Source organism: Oncorhynchus mykiss, chromosome 7 (genome assembly GCF_013265735.2).
Source record: "Oncorhynchus mykiss isolate Arlee chromosome 7, USDA_OmykA_1.1, whole genome shotgun sequence".
Classification (NCBI taxonomy): Eukaryota; Metazoa; Chordata; class Actinopteri; order Salmoniformes; family Salmonidae; genus Oncorhynchus; species Oncorhynchus mykiss.
Genome location: NC_048571.1, coordinates 4,757,135 through 4,774,420, shown reverse-complemented (window position 1 = coordinate 4,774,420; position 17,286 = coordinate 4,757,135). Strand labels below are relative to the sequence as shown.

At 44.8% G+C, this 17,286-nt stretch overlaps 2 protein-coding genes across 2 annotated transcripts in view; both read left to right on the top strand.

The window, feature by feature from the left end:
* The window catches only part of LOC110512788 (E3 ubiquitin-protein ligase HECW2), an 83,958-nt gene extending 80,355 nt beyond the window's left edge, over positions 1-3,603 (top strand). The window contains exon 31 of the mRNA XM_036982120.1: positions 1-3,603. This exon is cut by the window's left edge and continues 665 nt beyond it. The gene's annotated coding sequence lies outside the window, so the exon portion shown is untranslated.
* Positions 3,604-3,621: 18 nt separating this feature from the next.
* The window catches only part of LOC110519049 (sperm-associated antigen 17), a 43,170-nt gene continuing 29,505 nt past the window's right edge, over positions 3,622-17,286 (top strand). The window contains exons 1-13 of the mRNA XM_036984387.1: positions 3,622-3,669; positions 4,110-4,250; positions 4,538-4,669; positions 4,969-5,146; positions 5,480-5,662; positions 5,882-6,048; positions 6,818-6,979; positions 7,147-7,216; positions 7,357-7,478; positions 11,900-12,037; positions 13,134-13,247; positions 13,403-13,553; positions 16,497-16,682. Of these exons, the coding sequence (XP_036840282.1) occupies positions 3,622-3,669; positions 4,110-4,250; positions 4,538-4,669; positions 4,969-5,146; positions 5,480-5,662; positions 5,882-6,048; positions 6,818-6,979; positions 7,147-7,216; positions 7,357-7,478; positions 11,900-12,037; positions 13,134-13,247; positions 13,403-13,553; positions 16,497-16,682 (1,792 nt within the window). The remainder of the gene's footprint in view (positions 3,670-4,109; positions 4,251-4,537; positions 4,670-4,968; positions 5,147-5,479; positions 5,663-5,881; positions 6,049-6,817; positions 6,980-7,146; positions 7,217-7,356; positions 7,479-11,899; positions 12,038-13,133; positions 13,248-13,402; positions 13,554-16,496; positions 16,683-17,286) is intronic.

Genomic DNA, 17,286 nt, shown 5'->3' with positions numbered 1-17,286 from the left:
TCTGAGAGGCTGAGGCCGACATCACAGGACATCTCTCCTCTGAGAGGCTGAGGCCGACATCACAGGACATCTCTCCTCTGAGAGGCTGAGGCCGACATCACAGGACATCGCTCCTCTGAGAGGCCGAGGCCGACATCACAGGACATCTTCTCCTCTGAGAGGCCGAGGCCGACATCACAGGACATCGCTCCTCTGAGAGGCCGAGGCCAACATCACAGGACATCTACTCCTCTGAGAGGCCGAGGCCGACATCACAGGACATCGCTCCTCTGAGAGGCCGAGGCCGACATCAAAGGACATCTCTCCTCTGAGAGACTGAGGCCGACATCACAGGACATCTCTCCTCTGAGAGGCTGAGGCCGACATCACAGGACATCTCTCCTCTGAGAGGCTGAGGCCGACATTACAGGACATCTCTCCTCTGAGAGGCTGAGGCCGACATCACAGGACAGTGTTGCTCCTGGAGAAGGGGATGAGAGGAGAGAGGAAGAGATGAAGGAAGACAATACAGGTGCTCTTCAGCTGCTGTGGCCACGCCTCCTGTCCTGTCTGGGAAAGAGAACCAACCAATCAAGGTCCAGGCAGCTTTGTGACCTGAGCTTGTTGAACACTCTGACAGGTGTGTTCTAGAACAGAACACTGAAGTAGCCTATCGTGATGCGATGGTGTTTGTGTGGTGAAGCTGAACTTGGATCTCTCTACAGGCTGTTCATCTATCTGCAAAATGCATTTTGTAACGGCCACAAACAACGATATGTTTTTTGAATGTACAGACTGATATCACGATGATGATGCGCTTAAATGTGTGGTTTTTGTACGTCTCTCGATGACTCGTCAAATCTAAACGGCTGCCTCATTCTTACCAGACTTCAGGGCAAGCCATTAGCACGGATAACCAAACTCAGCTACGGATTGTTTCGATAAAGACATTACATTGAGTTGGCTTTCCCATAATGTTAGACACAAGCTCACACACACTCTTTCAGTGTTTTAGCTCTTTTCATTGTTTGCAAGTATGTTGATTGTCATCGTCACTTTATCATTGACCTACACTGCCAGAGTAGAGGGTGATCTGAACTTTTCAAATCCCTCATGTTTGGTTGTTGCTCTTTGTTTTTAACTTGCTTCTACTTATTATCCTGATTGCCACCTAATTGAATTTGTTGGTTTGATATGTTCCTATTTCAATAGGGTTTGGGACCCCTGATATAACATCGTATAATGACAGATGTTTGTATGACCATGATAATGAAAGTAAAACATGGTGATTAACAACCTGCATGTCGAGACACACACACACACACACACACACACACACACACAGGCTTACATCATGCAATTATAATGTGATCTGTGTGTGGGTGATGGTAAGGTCAAGGGACATTTAAAGCTTAATAGAGACTCGTGACAGAGAACATGTTGAAGTCATATATAAGCACAGGTGCCCATGGTATGCTATTACACTGACTGTTTTGATGGGTGGAATGTCGGTTTTCAAGTGAGGGGAAAAAATATATTTTATAGACGTATCTACAGTACTAGGAAGTTTTAAGACAAGGAGTAATGAGAATATGAAGGAAGAGTTATAGAAACACATATTTGTCATGTTTTTCACTTCATACTCTGCCTTAGTCAGAAGGCCTTAGTCTGCCTTCTGATACCACCATATTCTACTCTCAGGGTGCGTTCCAGGTCGCGCTTTATTGCAGTCGCGCTGCTGCTGAGCATTTTAGCCGATTACCATATTATATGTATATCATATTAATGTGATATAGAACACCTTCCTGATAAACGTGATAAACCATCATGTGAGTTGACAGAAGGTAAATACTTTTCCAGACGTTGTGAGGGACTATCATCTGAGCAGTGTGTCGACTGCAATAACGATGACATGAAACGCGCCCAATGTCTTTGTTTCAGGGCTGTGACCCCACCCAGCCACCATCACGTCCCGAGACTGTGGAATGTAGCTAACAGAATGTAAGGGACTGAAATAGAACAACTTCCTGCATTCTCTTCCATCATCCCAGGGCCAGTGAGAGACTGAGGGCAGATATATGACATGTTTTACGGTAAAAACATACTAAAAGAAAGGGAAGTACACAGTGGCATTACATGTATTTTTATGTTTTATTATTTTGACATTTTAGTAATAAATCAGACGCTCTGATCCAGAGCGATTTACAGTTAGTGCATTCATCTTAATAAATTGTAGCTAGGTGGGACGGGTTCTGGTGTAGTTTAGACTGAAAGACTGAAGCTAGGGAGGGGAAGTTTCTCTTGGTGTTTCGTAGGTATGCACCATGGTCTTGTAGTGGATGGGAATACTGTACATGTCCTGGGATGGCTTGTAAGAAGTTCTTAGTACACGTTTCTCTGTCTGCCAATGAATTCCCAGCAACATTGCCCCTGTCTGTCTGAGTGGTGCGCGCGTTTGTCCATCACTCCAGCCAGTTGACGTGATAAACCATCATGTGAGTTGACAGAAATACTTTCCCTAAAACCTTTTCAATTAAATATTTATTGCAAGTAGGCTTACCCTTCAGAAGTATATAATGAGTATCTGTTATTTGAAAACTTTGCCATGAAATGCGCAGCAGTATGGAACCATTGCTAGACTGGCACATTCCTCACTCAGATGCGCAATTACAGGAAAATTACACAAAGATATCTACATTTGTTAGTTTTCTTCCAGACCTAAATTGTCCTCAGAGGGGATTTAACAAGTGACATGGACTCAGAACATCCCATTTAGTTGTTTCCATGAACATTTGTAATTTTGAAAGTGAAAAAAATTCTAAAAGCAGGAAAAGCAACACTGACAACAAATCTCTGATTTTAGAGTTGTTTGTTAATCGTTATTTTACCAGGTATGTTGACAGAAAATACACTGCACTACTTTCTCTTTTGTATCAAGGATCCGGAGAAGAGTTGCAGGGGAGAGGAGAAGAATGGGCCTATTTTAAAATCTAGTAAGAAATGAGTAGATCTAATGTCAGAAAAGGTTGGAGACCCTGATCTGCACTGAATGTACCAATGTTTTGGGGCTTTAATTGGAGCTTTTGACTCTATTCATCCAAGTCTCGGTCTCTCAACCTCCATGGTCTTCACATTCACCACCGTCACTGAGTAACCGACCGATAGCCCATCACACCAACCCACTACTTCTTTACTCACAGAAACACTTTAACTACAACACAACATGCATATATATATATTATCACCAATTGTGACCAATTTGAAAGTTGCATCCATGTTTCAGTTGTTCTCACCTTTTTGTAATGGAATGTTGTGCCTGTTCCTCTCTGGCTGGCTGTCTGCCTGTCTGGTCCTGTGACCGGCAGGACTCTAGGATTAGATACTACTGTCTGCTGGGGGGTTCGAGGCTGTGTCTTTGTCAGAGCTTCACTCTATGCAAAGCGTTTTTCTCCATGTCACTCCTTATGATTGTATGAAAAAAAACGGATAAAAATAATTGATTAAATGTGGTCTCTGTGTCTTTTGTGTTGGGAGTTGAACGTGGATTTCTATTAATAGTGGTATATTCAGTAGTGCGTCTTTTGGCAATTTGTTTAATAAATTAATAAATAAATACAATTAAAAGTTAAGATGTCATTTTGCATGACTGATGACCCGCCCCTTCAACCTGTTGCTAAGAGCAACCGAAGCGTCAGGGGACTGTACACAGAAGAGCCATGCTAGCTAACGTCAGCTAGCAAGCTAACAGCTGGAAGTGGCTGTTTTAGTTTACGTTAAGTTCAAGAGATTTCATAATATAATGCAATTTGATTCAAGTCAATAGGTCAGTTTCTCTCCGAAAACGGTAAGGAAATGCCACCAAAAAGAGTGAAAAGCGGGACAGTGTCTGCTGCTGGTGCAACGGCAGTTGGAAACAAAGGTTGGGAAACTGGACTCACTAATGCACCATTTGAGGAGGTAGGGAACGTTAACAGCTTGCTATCTTTAGCTAGATATCTAGCTAGTGAAACGCTGTTTAAACACACTAAACTTTAAGGGGCCAGCTACACAAGCAGGGAGTGACTTCACTTGCCACTTGGCTATGTTGTTGTTCTTCACTGATCAGTGTTGTCTGATGATGATGATGCTAGGAGACTTGGAAGGCCAGCATTTCTCTGGTGGTTGGAGAGAGGCTGGAGGATGAGGAGCTGACCGGTGCTCTGCTGCTGGCCGTACAGCAGCCCCTTCGCAGGCTCTTCAGCGTGGTCACCTGGGACACCACCCTAGAAAAGGTCAGTGACACAAAGTCTGATTGTTCACAGTCAAGTGTATATCAACCAATGAATGAAATGCTTCACAGATCCATGAACTGGGAAACCCAAAAATCAAGAAGACCAAGGATGTACCCATGTTTTATGAGGTATGTAATGCACCCATTTTTCAGTAAAATGTGCTCTATAGGCTATTCATTTCAAAAGACACATTTACGAAGCAGCAAAGAAAGAGTCTTGCCCAATAAATTACAACTATTACTCAGTCTCTGTCTATTCTACATCAAGTATGTTGTTTGTCTATGAAGGTGATGGAGGCAGCCAAGGTCCTGCAGGATGCAGGAGAGGAGCTGCCCTGTGACCTGCTGGGTAAACTGCTCAAGTTCCAGCTCCTGGGAGTCAAGGCCAACGACCAGCAGAAGAGAGCCACAGAGATGAGGGTAGGAAGGAACTCCTGACAGCCATCAACAATCATCAGTCGTCTTATCGCCCTGGCAACAGTCAGCTTTCCTAGAGAATCTTTTGAAGTGTTATTGTCAGATAGAGTCAGAGTTATAGTAATATTGTAACATGGGTGATAAGAAACCTTGTCTGAGACATGAAGACTAGCCTGCGCTACCTGTTAATGCCTAGGCTTCAACTCAGCAGGCTAACGCAGTCTTCCTTCACAGAGGAGACCCGGATTTGAACCGCAGTATGCAGTATTAGCACCACTTTAGTTTAATCCACTCTCTCCCAGGCTGCTGAGGAGAAGGGTAAGGGCAAGGTTGGCAATGCCTCCCCAACCAAAGACAAAGGTGGTGCCAAGCCTGCCGCCAAAGGTGACAAGGGAAAGAAAGGGGCAGAGCCCAGCGCCCCAACCAAGGACACCAAGCTGAAAAAGAGGGGCGAGGAGGATGAGACCAACAAGTATATAGGTGAGAAGTCTACTCTGTCTCAATCATCACACATACAGTATAGTAGTACTGTTAGGTTGTTAGTATGAGGTTGGTTGTTACTTTGTGTTGGGGTGACTGGGAGGTTCTCTCTCTCGCTCTCTTTCTCTCTCTCTCTCTCTCTCTCTCTCTCTCTCTCTCTCTCTCTCTCTCTCTCTCTCTCTCTCTCTCTGTCTCTCTCTGTCTCTCTCTGTCTCTCTCTTTCTTTCTTTCTCTCTCTCTCTTTCTCTCTCTCTCTCTCTCTCTCTCTCTCTCTCTCTCTCTCTCTCTCTCGCTCTCTCTCTCTCTCTCATGCTTTCATGTGTGTGTGTCTAGATGATGAACCAGACGATGGTCCTCAGCACTACATCCTGGTGGTGGGCTTCCAGCAGGCTCAGCTGGTCTCTGTGCTGGACTCCCTGGGGGTCCATGTGTCCAACGTTATCAAGCTGACCTCACAGAGACCAGACCGGCCAGAGGGATCACTGGAAGGGAGTGATGACACACCCCTGGATGTGGGTAAGACATAGAGTGGCATCAATGTGAGGTTTGGATTGATTTAGCCTGGGATCTTGAATCTTTTGTTCCACTGGTTTCATTGTACAGCCAGGGTAAACTGAATCAAACACAGCAGAGGTATTTGACAGTATTTCATATTGTCAGTACAGTATTGATCTTTCAATCAATCTAATTTTAATATGAGTTGTGTTGCTAAATGCTGCTGTTGTGTTCCTGTAGACGCGGAGACTAACATTAGGAGAAGACAACAGGAGCAGTTCTGGGGTCAGTTGGAAGGGGTGCTAAACAGTGGCTCAGCATTCTCCAAGCTGTTTGATGTGGCCCGCCTCAGTCACACCGCTAAAGAGATCCTGCCACCACAAGACAAGGATAGCCCAGAGGCTATGGTGATTTCCTTGCCTTCTTCTTCTTCTGATTCTTATGCTTCTGCTGCTCCTTCTTCTTCTTCTGATTCTTCTTCTGCTGCTGCTGCTCCTTCTTCTTCTTCTGATTCTTATGCTTCTGCTGCTCCTTCTTCTTCTTCTGATTCTTCTTCTGCTGCTGCTGCTCCTTCTTCTTCTTCTGATTCTTCTTCTACTGCTGCTCCTTCTTCTTCTGATTCTTCTTCTTCTGCTGCTGCTCCTTCTTCATCTGCTTCTGCTCCTTCTTCTTCTGCTCCTTCTTCTTCTGCTTCTTCTTCTTCTGATTCTGATTCTTCTTCTGCTGCTCCTTCTTCTTCTTCTGATTCTTCTTCTTCTGCTGCTGCTCCTTCTTCTTCTTCTGATTCTTCTTCTACTGCTGCTCCTTCTTCTTCTGCTCCTTCTTTTTCTGCTTCTTCTTCTTCTGATTCTGCTTCTTCTTCTTCTTCTGCTGCTGCTGCTTCTTCTTCTTCTTCTGCTGCTGCTTCATCTGTTTCTTCTTCTGCTGCTTCTTCTGCTTCTTCTTCTTCTGCTGCTTCTTCTGATTCTTCTTCTTCTGCTTCTTCTGCTGCTGCTGCTCCTTCTTTTTCTGTTCCTCCTCTTTCTTCTTCCCCTTCTTCTTCTTCTTCTGACGAGAAGGCCGAGAGTCTGACACCTAAGCAATAAACATTGACAAGAGCAGTGTGTGGGTCTTTCTTTAATTATGATTCTTTTATATAATGTACTTAAAATGCCATGTTAATATGTTGTGTTGTAGCTTGGGTTTGGGACACGTCTGTTTGAAGACGTGGCTTGTCTGATCTATGACTGTCTGGACTGGAGGAGACAGCATCAACACTACCTGAACAACATGAGACTGGTCCAGGTGCAATCTGTCCCCAGGGCTGTGGCACGCACCACCCAGGACAGCCCTGCAGAGGTACTGTACCAGAAACACACATGCATGCACACACAGGATGAACTGACTGGTGGATGGAGCAGGAAACCATACTGAATATACACAATACTGTCTTTATTTCATGTAGGCCTGTTTTCTGTTTCTACATGTAGCAGAAATGTTGAGGAATATTTTCTGTCATATCTCAGACGGTTCAGACCACAACGCCTCAGACACCTGGGTCCAAGAAGAGACAAGCCCAAGAGGAAACCACTCCAGGTATTCTACAGCTTCACAAACACACTGGAGGACAGTTGATGTTATAATGGATAGTTCAAGTAAATGATTACAGTTAACTGATAGCTGAATGAAAGTGAATTGACCCTAACCCAGGGAGCTGATCTCTGTTGTTGTCCCAGCAGACCCTGAACCGGCTGCTTTGAGTACTGATGTGGACATGCGTTACTATAACGACCTGCTGGACCAGATTCCTCCTGAAGCCTCCTCTGTTCCCCTCATACTACACTGCATGCTGGAGCAGGTTCTGTTCTGTTTCTTTCATACTACACTGGAGCAGGTTCTGTTCCCTTCATACTACACTGGAGCAGGTTCTGTTCCCTTCATACTACACTGGAGCAGGTTCTGTTCCCCTCATACTACACTGCATGCTGGAGCAGGTTCTGTTCTGTTTCTTTCATACTACACTGGAGCAAGTTCTGTTCCCTTCATACTACACTGGAGCAGGTTCTGTTCCCTTCATACTACACTGGAGCAGGTTCTGTTCCCTTCATACTACACTGGAGCAGGTTCTGTTCCCTTCATACTACACTGGAGCAGGTTCTGTTCCCTTCATACTACACTGGAGCAGGTTCTGTTCCCTTCATACTACACTGGAGCAGGTTCTGTTTCCTTCATACTACACTGGAGCAGGTTCTGTTCTGTTCCCTTCATACTACACTGGAGCAGGTTCTGTTCCCTTCATACTACACTGGAGCAGGTTCTGTTTCCTTCATACTACACTGGAGCAGGTTCTGTTCTGTTCCCTTCATACTACACTGGAGCAGGTTCTGTTTCCTTCATACTACACTGGAGCAGGTTCTGTTCCCTTCATACTACACTGGAGCAGGTTCTGTTCCCTTCATACTACACTGGAGCAGGTTCTGTTCCCTTCATACTACACTGGAGCAGGTTCTGTTCCCAACATACTACACTGGAGCAGGTTCTGTTCTATTCCCTTCATACTACACTGGAGCAGGTTCTGTTCCCTTCATACTACACTGGAGCAGGTTCTGTTCTGTTCCCTTCATACTACACTGGAGCAGGTTCTGTTCCCTTCATACTACACTGGGAGCAGGTTCTGTTCTGTTCCCTTCATACTACACTGGAGCAGGTTCTGTTCCCTTCATACTACACTGGAGCAGGTTCTGTTCCCTTCATACTACACTGGGAGCAGGTTCTGTTCTGTTCCCTTCATACTACACTGGAGCAGGTTCTGTTCCCTTCATACTACACTGGAGCAGGTTCTGTTCCCTTCATACTACACTGGAGCAGGTTCTGTTCTGTTCCCTTCATACTACACTGGAGCAGGTTCTGTTCCCTTCATACTACACTGGGAGCAGGTTCTGTTCTGTTCCCTTCATACTACACTGGAGCAGGTTCTGTTCCCTTCATACTACACTGGAGCAGGTTCTGTTCCCTTCATACTACACTGGAGCAGGTTCTGTTCTGTTCATACTACACTGGAGCAGGTTCTGTTCTGTTCATACTACACTGGAGCAGGTTCTGTTCTGTTCTCTTCATGCTACACTGGAGCAGGTTCTGTTCTGTTCATACTACACTGGAGCAGGTTCTGTTCTGTTCATACTACACTGGAGCAGGTTCTGTTCTGTTCTCTTCATACTACACTGGAGCAGGTTCTGTTCTGTTCATACTACATTGGAGCAGGTTCTGTTCTGTTCATACTACATTGGAGCAGGTTCTGTTCTGTTCATACTACATTGGAGCAGGTTCTGTTCTGTTCATACTACACTGGAGCAGGTTCTGTTCTGTTCAAACTACATTGGAGCAGGTTCTGTTCTGTTCTCTTCATACTACATTGGAGCAGGTTCTGTTCTGTTCATACTACACTGGAGCAGGTTCTGTTCTGTTCATACTACACTGGAGCAGGTTCTGTTCTGTTCATACTACATTGGAGCAGGTTCTGTTCTGTTCATACTACATTGGAGCAGGTTCTGTTCTGTTCAAACTACATTGGAGCAGGTTCTGTTCTGTTCATACTACATTGGAGCAGGTTCTGTTCTGTTCATACTACACTGGAGCAGGTTCTGTTCTGTTCATACTACACTGGAGCAGGTTCTGTTCTGTTCATACTACATTGGAGCAGGTTCTGTTCTTTTCATACTACACTGGAGCAGGTTCTGTTCTTTTCATACTACACTGGAGCAGGTTCTGTTCTGTTCATACTACACTGGAGCAGGTTCTGTTCTTTTCATACTACACTGGAGCAGGTTCTGTTCTGTTCATACTACACTGGAGCAGGTTCTGTTCTGTTCATACTACATTGGAGCAGGTTCTGTTCTGTTCATACTACATTGGAGCAGGTTCTGTTCTGTTCATACTACATTGGAGCAGGTTCTGTTCTGTTCATACTACACTGGAGCAGGTTCTGTTCTGTTCATACTACATTGGAGCATGTTCTGTTCATACTCGGGGCGGCAGGGTGGCCTAGTGGTTAGAGCGTTGGACTAGTAACCGGAAGGTTGCGAGTTCAAACCCCCGAGCTGACAAGGTACAAATCTGTCGTTCTGCCCCTGAACAGGCAGTTAACCCACTGTTCCCAGGCCGTCATTGAAAATAAGAATTTGTTCTTAACTGACTTGCCTGGTTAAATAAAGGTAAAATAAAAAATAAATACTACATTGGAGCAGGTTCTGTTCTGTTCATACTACATTGGAGCATGTTCTGTTCATACTACATTGGAGCAGGTTCTGTTCTGTTCATACTACACTGGAGCAGGTTCTGTTCTTTTCATACTACACTGGAGCAGGTTCTGTTCTGTTCATACTACATTGGAGCATGTTCTGTTCATACTACATTGGAGCAGGTTCTGTTCTGTTCATACTACATTGGAGCAGGTTCTGTTCATACTACACTGGAGCAGGTTCTGTTCTGTTCATACTACATTGGAGCAGGTTCTGTTCTGTTCATACTACACTGGAGCAGGTTCTGTTCTGTTCAAACTACATTGGAGCAGGTTCTGTTCTGTTCATACTACACTGGAGCAGGTTCTGTTCTGTTCAAACTACATTGGAGCAGGTTCTGTTCCCTTCATACTACACTGGAGCAGGTTCTGTTCTTTTCATACTACACTGGAGCAGGTTCTGTTCTGTTCATACTACACTGGAGCAGGTTCTGTTCTGTTCATACTACATTGGAGCATGTTCTGTTCATACTACATTGGAGCAGGTTCTGTTCTGTTCATACTACATTGGAGCATGTTCTGTTCATACTACATTGGAGCAGGTTCTGTTCTGTTCATACTACATTGGAGCAGGTTCTGTTCATACTACACTGGAGCAGGTTCTGTTCTGTTCATACTACACTGGAGCAGGTTCTGTTCTGTTCATACTACACTGGAGCAGGTTCTGTTCTGTTCATACTACACTGGAGCAGGTTCTGTTCTGTTCATACTACATTGGAGCAGGTTCTGTTCATACTACACTGGAGCAGGTTCTGTTCTGTTCATACTACACTGGAGCAGGTTCTGTTCTGTTCATACTACACTGGAGCAGGTTCTGTTCTGTTCATACTACATTGGAGCAGGTTCTGTTCATACTACACTGGAGCAGGTTCTGTTCTGTTCATACTACACTGGAGCAGGTTCTGTTCTGTTCATACTACATTGGAGCAGGTTCTGTTCTGTTCATACTACACTGGAGCAGGTTCTGTTCTGTTCATACTACACTGGAGCAGGTTCTGTTCTGTTCATACTACATTGGAGCAGGTTCTGTTCTGTTCATACTACACTGGAGCAGGTTCTGTTCTGTTCATACTACACTGGAGCAGGTTCTGTTCTGTTCATACTACATTGGAGCAGGTTCTGTTCTGTTCATACTACATTGGAGCAGGTTCTGTTCTGTTCATACTACACTGGAGCAGGTTCTGTTCTGTTCATACTACACTGGAGCAGGTTCTGTTCTGTTCATACTACATTGGAGCAGGTTCTGTTCTGTTCATACTACACTGGAGCAGGTTCTGTTCTGTTCATACTACACTGGAGCAGGTTCTGTTCTGTTCATACTACATTGGAGCAGGTTCTGTTCTGTTCATACTACATTGGAGCAGGTTCTGTTCTGTTCATACTACACTGGAGCAGGTTCTGTTCTGTTCATACTACACTGGAGCAGGTTCTGTTCTTTTCATACTACACTGGAGCAGGTTCTGTTCTGTTCATACTACACTGGAGCAGGTTCTGTTCTGTTCATACTACATTGGAGCAGGTTCTGTTCTGTTCATACTACATTGGAGCAGGTTCTGTTCTGTTCATACTACACTGGAGCAGGTTCTGTTCTGTTCATACTACACTGGAGCAGGTTCTGTTCTGTTCATACTACACTGGAGCAGGTCCTCCACTGTAGGCTCCAACCATCATCACCATACTACAGTCAACCAGGACAACAGTTGTTCAACCCAGATCTGTTTGGGTTTAATCCATGTGGTTCATTGTATTACTGCATGTGTATTGTCTTTCCCTCAAGGGTCATTATTATAGTTGAGAAAACACCATTCTCCTCCATACCTTCACTTTTTACATGAGAGTTTACATGAAAGACTCTCCAGACATTATATATATACACATAAGTAGAGACTCCTGAGGATGAATGGTTGAGCTCCTTTAGTTGACTTTGCGTGTGTGTGTGTGTGTGTGTGTGTGTGTGTGTGTGTGTGTGTGTGTGTGTTCAGGTGGTGGCCACAGAGCAGGACATCCCTCCCCTGTCTACAGCAGACTCAGAGAAGGGAGTGTACAGCCTGGAGAAGAGCCTGGCAGACTACATGCTGTCTGCTGTCATGTCTCTGCCTCGCTCAGACCAGGAGAAGAAGGTACATTACTGTAGACTACACCCTGACCCTCTATACCTGTTATACTGTTTCCCCAGTATAGTATGGTTTCTGTAGACTACACCCTGACCCTCTATATCTGTTATACTGTTTTCCCAGTATAGTATGGTTTCTGTAGACTACACCCTGACCCTCTATATCTGTTATACTGTTTCCCCAGTATAGTATGGTTTCATTACTGTAGACTACACCCTGACCCTCTATACCTGTTATACTGTTTCCCCAGTATAGTATGGTTTCTGTAGACTTCACCCTCTATACCTGTTATACTGTTTCCCCAGTATAGTATGGTTTCTGTAGACTACACCCTGACCCTCTATACCTGTTATACTGTTTCCCCAGTATAGTATGGTTTCTGTAGACTACACCCTGACCCTCTATACCTGTTATACTGTTTCCCCAGTATAGTATGGTTTCATTACTGTAGACTACACCCTGACCCTCTATACCTGATATACTGTTTCCCCAGTATAGTATGGTTTCTGTAGACTATAGATTATACACTGAGTGTACTAAACATTAAGAACACCTGCTCTTTCCATGACATAGACTGACCAGGTGAATCCAGGTTAAAGTTATGATCCCTTATTGATGTCACTTGTTAAATCCACTTCAATCAGTGTAGATGAAGAGGAGGAGACAGGTTAAAAAAATATTTTTAGGCCTTGAGACAATTGAGACATGGATTGTGTATGTGCCATTCAGAGGGTGAATGAGCAAGACAAAAGATTTAAGTAACTTTGAATGGGGTTTGGTAGTAGGTGCCAGATTCACCGGTTAGAGTGTGTCAAGAACTGCAAGGCTGCTGGTTTTTCACACTTTCCAGTGTTTATCAAGAATGGTCCACCACCCAAAGGACATCCAGCCAACTTGATACAACTGTGGGAAGCATTGGAGTCTACATGGGCCAGCATCTCTGTGGAACGCTTTCCACACCTTTTAGAGTCCAGGCCCGGACGAATCGAGACTGTTCTGATGTCAAAGGGGGGCAACTCAATATTAGGAAGGTGTTCCTCATGTTTTTTCCCAATCAATGTATAGACCTGCGTAACATAGAGCATGATGTATTTATTGGTAGACGTTGAGGGAGACGTTTGGTGCTGTGGAGAACACCCAGCAGAAGACTGAGCACCAGAGACCTCTACTGATCAACTGTCATGACGAGAGAGCCCTGAGACTGCACCACCTGCCTGTGAGAGACACACACGCACACACACACACACACACACACAGACACACAGACACACACACACACACACACACACACACACACACACACACAGGCTCTGTAATTTGCAGCAGCTGTATCCTCCAGGTACGGTCTCTGAGGGATGTGTTGTGTTGTAGCAGGTCCATAACAGCGTTGATGCGGTGAAGACAGAGACAGAGATGATGAGAAACACTCCGGTGTGGAATCTTCTCCGCTCTGTCCGCCCCCTGAGTGGAAATAGAACCAGACTGGCCCGCATCCAGGAGCTCACACACTACTGCACCGACGGTGAGGAGAGAACACACACACACACACACACACACACACACACACACTACTGCACCGACGGTGAGGAGAGAACACACACACACACACACACACACACACACACACACACACTACTGCACCGACGGTGAGGAGAGAACACACACACACACTACTGCACCGACGGTGAGGAGAGAACACACACACACACACACACACACACACACACTACTGCACCGACGGTGAGGAGAGAACACACACACACACTACTGCACCGACGGTGAGGAGAGAACACACACACACACACTACTGCACCGACGGTGAGGAGAGAACACACACACACACACACACACACACACACACTACTGCACCGACGGTGAGGAGAGAACACACACACACTACTGCACTGACGGTGAGGAGAGAACACACACACACACTACTGCACTGACGGTGAGGAGAGAACACACACACACACACTACTGTACCGACGGTGAGGAGAGAACACACACACAGACACACACAGCCACATAGACACACTTACACACAGCCATGCACACTCACACAGACACACACACCACACCACATACTCACACACAGCCACACACCACACACACACACACATGCATATACAAATCACACACACACAGACACGTGTGTCTGTATAGCCTATGGAATTTTATGCAGACCAATTGAGCGTGATAGCCAGATTGCATTGTGGCTCAGGTGCGCTGAGTAGTGTTATTATTGCAGCCCAACCTGTATTTAGTCTTGGTAATTACAGAGCACAGTCCCACTAAAGACCAACAGATGGTGGGATGCTGTTAAATGATCACCCTGGCTGGTTGGTTCTGGGCTGGGGTGAGACACCCACTGGGCACAGACGTCAATTCAACGTCTATTCCACGATGTGTAAACAACGTTGATTCAACCAGTGTGTGCCCAGTGGGTTGCTGCTGCTACTGGCTGGTGGGATGAATACATTCTCCATGATGTTAGAGAGAGGAGACGGAGAGTTAAACTGAATAAATAGTCTGAGAGAGTCTGAGCTGTGGGCTACTTCATGAGGAAGGAGAGGTTCCATCCTGTACTATCACTACCAATGTGGTGCTCTGTTAGATCAGCAGAGTGAAATGCTGAATTCCAGATAGACCCCTACCTCCTACTCTCTAGGCATTCCTCAAGATCTGAAGAATCTGATAGGGTTAAAAAATATATGGTAATTACTTCCCCTAGACTGAATCAAGTTTTCAACATATACCATATACCATATACCATATACCATATAGCTGTATACAGTTGAAGTCGGAAGTTTACATACACTCGTTTTTCAACCACTCCACAAATGTATTGTTAACAAACTATAGTTTTGGCAAGTCAGTTAGGACATCTGCATTGTGCATGACACAAGTAATTTTCTCAACAATTGTTTAGAGACAGATTATTTAATTTATAATTCGCTGTATCCCAATTCCAGTGGGTCAGAGGTTTCAATACACTAAGTTGACTGTGCCTTTAAACAGCTTGGAACATTCCAGAAAATGATGTCATGGCTTTAGAAGCTTCTGATAGGCTAATTGACATCATTTGAGTCAATTGCAGGTGTACCTGTGGATGTATTTCAAGGTCTATCTTCAAACTCAGTGCCTCTTTGCTTGACATCATGGGAAAATCAAAAGAAATCAGCCAAGACCTCAGAAAAAAAATAGTAGACCTCCGCAAGTCTGGTTATTCCTTGGGAGCAATTTCCAAACGCGTAAAGGTACCACGTTCATCTGTACAAACAATAGTACACAAGTATAAACACCATGGGACCATGCAGCCGTCATACCGCTCAGGAAGGAGACATGTTCTGTCTCCTAGAGATGAACATACTTTGGTGTGAAAAGTGCAAATCAATCCCCAACAACAGCAAATGACCTTGTGAAGATGCTGGAGGAAACAGGTACAAAAGTATCTATATCCACAGTAAAACAAGTCCTATAACCTGAAAGGCCGCTCAGCAAGGAAGAAGCCACTGCTCCAGAACGACCATAAAAAAGCCAACTGCACATGGGACAAAGATCGTACTTTTTGGAGAAATGTCCTCTGGTCTGATGAAACAACAATAGAACTGTTTGGCCATAATGACCATCTATGTTTGGAGGAAAAGGGTGGACGCTTGCAAGCCGAAGAACACCATCCCAAATGTGAAGCTAATTAATTACTTAAAAATCATACAATGTGATTTTCTGGATTTTTTTTTAGATTCCGTCTCTCACAGTTGAAGTGTACCTATGATAAAAATGACAGACCTCTACATGCTTTGTAAGTGGAAGACCTGCAAAATCGGCAGTGTATCAAATACTTGTTCTCCCCACTGTAGCTCTATACCTATCCATATAGCTCTATACCATATAGCTCTATACCATATTGCTCTGTACCATATAGCTCTATACCATATAGCTCTATACCATATTGCTCTGTACCATATAGCTCTATACCTATCCATATAGCTCTATACCATATAGCTCTATACCATATTGCTCTGTACCATATAGCTCTATACCATATAGCTCTATACCATATAGCTCTATACCTATCCATATAGCTCTATACCGTATAGCTCTATACCTATCAGAATGCATCAGATCTATTAAAGTGACTAAAGTGATGAGCGACTAGGGATTAGGGATGAGGGTGTAGTGATGAGGGACTAGGGATGAGGAAAGAGGGACTAGGGAGGAGGGACTACGGAGGATGGACTAGGGAGGAGGGATGAGGGAGGATGGACTAGGGGTTGATTTGGGATTCAGCATAAGTGTGTGGTGTTCTGCAGTGGAGGCTTCTGAGGGGAGGACGGCTCATAATAATGGCTGGAACGAAGCAAATGGAATTCCACCTATTATGCTCCAGCCAGTACCACGAGCCCGTCCTCCCCAATGAAATTGCCACCAACCTCCTGTGTTATTCTGATGGGTGTCTTTACAGAGTCTCTGAGCTGGCCGGAGGTGGAGAGAGTGGTCAGACAGTTTGTGTTTGAGAACATGCCCCTGACCCAGCTGGAGGAGGGAGGCCTACTGACCTCTGCTGGTTCCCCTCAACCTACCTGCCTGCCCTGGGACGACCCGGTCTGCTTCGCCAAGAACTACCTCAGACACATCAACAAGACACAAGGTACAGACGTTCTATGAACTCTGACACTAGGGATGTTAACGCTTAACCGTTAATCGGTTTGCCGCTGAAAATACATAGACCGGCATGCTTATCGGTCTATAGGTTAATTTGCATAATTTAGTGGAATTTAATTGCCGCTTGTGTATTTTCATTAGTTGTCATGCATCTTATTTATCACAGGCGCACAGCATACAGAGACTAGTTTGAGGAGATGAATATCCTACCACCTGTCAGACAGCAGCAGAGTAGCTCCTCAAAAAGCCTGTAGGTTACTGAAGTGAAACCTGCTGTTGGAAGCCCACTCATTATGCAACCGTGTGTTAAAAACTTCAAATGTACTGTGACACATATTGGTCTGAATCCAGACTAGTCTACTACCAGATGTGTTGGTCTGAATCCAGACTAGTCTACTACCAGATGTGTTGGTCTGAATCCAGACTAGTCTACTACCAGGTCTGTTGGTCTGAATCCAGACTAGTCTACTACCAGATGTGTTGGTCTGAATCCAGACTAGTCTCCTACCAGATGTGTTGGTCTGAATCCAGACTAGTCTACTACCAGATGTGTTGGTCTGAATCCAGACTAGTCTACTACCAGAACTGTT